The 5,579-nt window shown below is 36.2% G+C and overlaps 1 protein-coding gene across 1 annotated transcript; it reads left to right on the top strand.

Moving 5' to 3' along the window:
• LOC110673725 (disease resistance protein RUN1-like) lies at positions 1-5,147 on the top strand. Its single transcript, XM_058142312.1, has 5 exons — positions 1-543; positions 1,149-2,247; positions 2,399-2,704; positions 2,843-3,829; positions 3,907-5,147. The coding sequence occupies exons 1-5, from the start codon at positions 29-31 to the stop codon at positions 4,507-4,509; spliced, it is 3,510 nt and encodes a 1,169-aa protein (XP_057998295.1). The 5' UTR covers positions 1-28; the 3' UTR covers positions 4,510-5,147.
• The last annotated feature ends 432 nt before the right edge of the window (positions 5,148-5,579 follow it).

Here is a 5,579-nt window from a genome sequence, read left to right as displayed (position 1 = left end):
CCAGAGTTCCGGTCTCGCAAACTCTAGCATGACTTGTACGAGTCCTCAAAAGGCTTCTTCTTCTTCTTTCCTTTCCTTCAGTTCCAGCTCTCCCTGGAAGTACCAGGTGTTCCTGAGCTTCACATGTGAAGATAATCACAAAAATTTTGTTGGTTGTTTTTATAACAAGTTGATCCAAAAAGGCATAAACACCATCAAAGATAATGGAAAACGAGAGGGAGACAAATCATTTTCACCAGATCTTAAAGCCGTTGAAGAATCAAGATTTTTGGTCGTTGTCCTCTCTGAAAACTATGTTTCTTCGTCTCGGTGCTTGGATGAACTTGTCAAGATCATGGAATGCTGGGAGAGAAATAATTGGCAAGTAGTTGTGCCCATTTTTTATAACGTTGATCCATCTGCTCTAATTGACCAGATCACTGCGGCAGTAGCCTCTGTAATGCACGAAGAAAATTTCATGGAGGAGGGGGAAAAAATGCAAAGATGGAGGGAAGCTTTAACAAAAGCGGTCACCATAACATATGGTTGGGATTCACGCGGATGGTAATTGTAAAATCTTAACTTATTCCCTTGTTCTATTAATTAACCAAGTTATATTTTATATCATCATCAAATTAGCAAGAAATTGGTTTTTTTCTTTTTGGTATTTCAGAAATATTTTAAGGGGATGGAGATGCAGGGGTTTGAACTATAAATCCTTTAATATATTCTCTCTTATTTTTCCACTTCTGTTGGTAATTACATTTTATTTTTTTAATAAACTTTGACTATGATGGTAAAGGCATATGATCAGGTAATGACTTTAATCACTCAATTTCAAATTGAGATGGCATTAATTGTCCTTTTAACATATAGTGAAGAACCTTGTAGTGCTTAATTTTTCTCTGTTTCAGTTTTTACAACTTCATCCGAGTCTGATTCAACTTTACAATCTAGCAATGGCTGTCCTTTTCACTTCATCTATATAGTTTGATTACAGTATAATTATGTAGGTCTTTTGAGTTGTGCATTATGGCTTGTCATTAACCCCCAGGACTATAACACATGCCAGGGGAGTATGTGTTCATGACTTAATTTTATTATTTTTTTTTAACCGAGTCACAGATCATCATAATTTTTTGATTTCGTTGCTTGTCTGGCCAAGGCAGGAAGGAGACAACGTTCATAGAGAAAATTGTAAAAGATATTTCAGATAAATTACATTATACATCATCAAGAGATACTGAACACCTGGTTGGAATGGGTACCCACATAACAGAAATGGAAAAGATATTATGCTTGGAGTCGAATGCTGTCCATATGGTAGGAATCTGGGGCATGGGTGGCATAGGAAAAACAACAATTGCCAAGTTTATTTATGACAGGATTTGTAACCAATTTCAAGTTCATTGCTTTCTTGCAAATGTTAAAGAGGATTTCAGAAACCTTGGCGCTGCAGCTTTACGAGAGAAACTTCTTTGCAAAGGCTTATTGCTAGAAAGAAAACTTCTGAATAGATGGACCTTTAATGCTGGTTTTAATATGATCAAGAAAAGGCTGTGTCACAAAAAGGTTCTTGTTGTTCTTGATGATGTGGATGATTGGAAGCAGTTGGAAATCTTAGTCAATGGATCTGATTGGTTCGGTCCAGGAAGTAGGATCATCATCACCACTCGCGATAAACACTTGCTAGAAGCACATGGAGTGAAGAATATATATCAGGTTTTATATCTGAATAACGATCAAGCTCTTCAGCTGTTTAGTCAATATGCATTCAAACAAAACAATCCCAGAATGGAGTACTTAGAGCTCTCAGAACAGATATCATTTTATGCTAAAGGTCTACCCTTGGCTCTGAAGGTGTTGGGTTCTTCTCTTAATGACAAAAGCATACTCGAGTGGCAAACTGTTCAAGATAAACTCGCAATAATTCCTGACTTGAGAATTCATGATGTGCTAAGAATAAGCTTTGATGATTTGGATGATACACAAAGAGATGTATTTCTTGATATTGCATGCTTTTTCAATGGTTGGGGCATGAAAATTGCAAGAGATATTCTAGAATGTTGCGGTTTCTTTCCAGAGATAGCATTTGCAGTTCTCAAGGACAAAGCTCTTATAACCACTCCAGATAATATGTTGTTGATGCATGATATGTTACAGGAAATGGGTCAGGAAATTGTACAACAGCAATCCAAGGAATACCCTGGAGAAATTAGTAGGTTGTGGATTCCTGAGGATATTTACCAAGTATTAACAACAGAAAGGGTAAGAATAACTATAATGCATGTTCTGTATTCTATGATATATTATAAAAAAATAATAATAATATGAATTTGATAGTTTGATCATTCCTTGAAAGAAGAAGCAATTCTTTCTAGATAATTCTATCACTCGTTTATATATTATTCATCTACAGGGGACTAGAACAATTGAAGCCATATCCATGGACATGTCCAAAGCAAGAGAGATGCACTTGCAACCCAGCGCCTTTACAAGGATGAACCACCTTAGATTGCTCAATTTCTATCTGTTTAATTCATCTACAAGCTCTAAAGCTAAAGTGCACCTTCCTCATGGCCTTCAATATCTTTCTCATCAGCTGAGGTATCTCCACTGGCATGGATTTCCGATGAAATCTTTGCCGTCAAATTTTTGCACTGCGAAGCTTGTCGCTCTTGAGCTACCTCACTGTAAATCTGAACAACTTTGGACGGGAATACAGGTATGCTTTTATAACTCAACAAATGTTTTTGATCATTCCTAAGAAATCTTTCCCCTTTTGGTTTTGCAATCTAAATTGCAAGTTCAAGATGCTACTTTTCTAGCTATGCTAATTAATTTCCCTTGTCAATTACGACAGCCTCTTGTGAATTTAAAAAGGATTAGCCTACAAGAGAGCGAATACTTGACTACTATTCCAGATCTCTCAGAGGCCAAAAATATTGAGCGTATTGATCTTCAAGGTTGTAAAAGTTTGGTTGAGCTTCCCTTATCTATTCAGTATCTTAGCAAGTTGGAGTACCTCAATGTTAGACTTTGTGAAGCACTTAAAAATCTTCCTTGCAGAATTGACTCAAAATTCCTCGGAGAATTTCATTTAACAAAGTGCTATAATGTCAATTCATGCCCAGAGATTTCTGGAAATTTGAAGTACTTAGATTTGAGCTGGACGGCAGTAAAAGAACTACCTGCATCAATATCTAAGTTGACGGATCTTAATTGTCTTGATCTCACTGGATGCTCAAAAATCACCAAGTTTCATGCTGATACTTTAGTGTTTGTAAAACACCTATATCTCTGTGGGACTGCAATTGAAGAGGTGCCCCAATCAATCAAATTTCTTACTGGACTTGTTACATTGAAGCTGAAGAGCAACAAAAAGCTATCAAGTCTCTCAAGCAGCATCTGCAAGTTGAGATCTCTACAAACTCTTGATCTATCAGGTTGCTCAAAATTTGAGTGTTTCCCAGAAATCTTGGAGCCAATGGAAGTTCTTGCTGTTCTTAGATTGAGTCAAACGGCTATAAAATATTTACCCTCATCTATTGAACATGTAAAGTTTCTTGTAACTTTGCATTTGGATGGGTGCAAAAACCTTGTGAGCCTTCCAGGCAATATCCATCAGCTTTCTAAACTGCACGATGTCGACTTGAGATATTGCAAGAGTCTTCATTCTCTACCACAGCTTCCATCATCTCTAATACTTTTAAAGGCGAATAACTGTGAATCACTCAAAACCTTATCAATCAGAAGCAAATGTAATTTTTCATACATCCACTTTGCAAATTGCTTCAAACTGGATCTAAAGGCAGATGCTCATTTGGCAATTCAGCTGATGGCAAGCAAGGTACACCTTATAAACTATTATTATCGTACCTATCCCACAAATCTCTCTGTCTAACATTCAGGTTTTTATTGATACAGTTCTGCGAGGGTGGAAATCAATCAAGAATTCTTTTTCCAGGAGTTGAAATTCCACAATGGTTTCATAATCAAAATGTGGGATCATTAGTAACTGTACAGTTGCCCTCACATAGGCATCAGTTCAAGGGAATTGCTTTCTGCATTGTCATAGCATTAGAGAGATCCCAAAGCCTGCCAGAAATCATTTTCCCAATTGATTGTTGGATAAATTGTGAATGCCGAGTCAAAGCAGATAATTTTGAAGGAAATGCTGTCATACGTAATTGGCAATGCTTTGGCATTGATGTCCATTTACTCGAGTCAGATCATGTGTTGTTATGGTATGATCCGTATTCAGAAGCATCACAAACTGGCTTAATGAATGAAGAAGGCTGGTTCAACAAGTATTCTGGTCATGAGGTTTCATTTGATTTTTGCTTTAAAGGGCTGCCAGAACTTATTCATATGCTGCATTGCAATATCAAGAAGTGTGGAGTACGTCTTCTATACGTTGAGGCCAAAACCAAATCCAGCAGGATGTTCGACTCTGACAATGAGGAAGAGGAATCGAATTCTAAAAGGATCAAATATTCAGATGATCAGGAAGTGAGTTTTCAAGTTTGAATCTCTGATCCCTTATATTATGGGACAAGAACCTTGCATTATCATTTGTCAATGAAAAAAATGGATCAAGTTGTTGGGTTATTGGTTCTCGCCCATGTGGGAAAAACCAATTAAATTAATAAACATTGTTATTATAAAAAAAAAAGAAGTCAAGGAGATTAGCAGGAAAAAATTAATATTTTGTGAGTTTTCATGTCACATTAATTAGGGTAGCTACAAATTTTATTTTTGGAGAAAATTTCGAAGAGAAAAAAGAAGTAGAGAAAAATACATTAGAGAGAATTTTGCATTTTTGTGTGCTGAAACCACCTTCACTCTTTTGGCCTTTGAGAGTTCGTTAACTGTTAGATCGAGCTCAAATTTTGTCTACATATTTCTGATATCCGGTTCTTCAGTTTGAACAGTGGAGATGGAGATTGGAGACTTCTAGCCTAGTGATTGGGTCACGAATTGTGTCATCCGGTTTGGAGTATTTCTTCTCTTTATTCTCCATTTCTCTTGTATTTAATCTCTTTGTTGTTGATATTATTTGGTGAATCTATTGTGAAACCTTTTGAAGAGTGTTTGTAATCTTATTTTGGTGATAGTGGAAATTTGAGGCTGGACTCTTCCCGTGGTTTTCCTCTTCACTTTGGAGAGGTTTTCTATGCAAAAAATCTTGTGCTCTTGGTGTGCTTGCTTTTGTTTGTGTTTGAGTTATTTTTCTTACTTGGGTTGTGATAATTTAGTGTTAGGCTTGTTACAATTTAAGATCTGAATTATTTAAAGGTTAATTTGTTGATTCTGCATTGTGAAAAACCCCAACAAAGTGGTATCAGAGCTGGTTTTCTTTGTTAGCTTGCCTACTTGAATGATAGAAGGGAATTTGAGTAAAATGATTTATTTGAAGGGAACAAATTATCACCTTTGGAAGAAAAAAATGAAAGATTTGCCATTTGTGAAGTCATTGCATTTGCCTGTGTTTGCTACTCAAAAGCTTGAATCAAAAAGTGATGAAGATTGTGAGTTTGAGCATAAGCAAGTTTGCAGGTATATTACGCAATTTGTTGATGATAATAGTTATAATCATA

The sequence above is a fragment of the Hevea brasiliensis genome, unplaced genomic scaffold (genome assembly GCF_030052815.1).
Source record: "Hevea brasiliensis isolate MT/VB/25A 57/8 unplaced genomic scaffold, ASM3005281v1 Scaf412, whole genome shotgun sequence".
NCBI lineage: Eukaryota > Viridiplantae > Streptophyta > Magnoliopsida > Malpighiales > Euphorbiaceae > Hevea > Hevea brasiliensis.
Note: the sequence above shows the minus strand (reverse complement) of the source record. Positions and strands in the feature narration are given on the sequence as shown.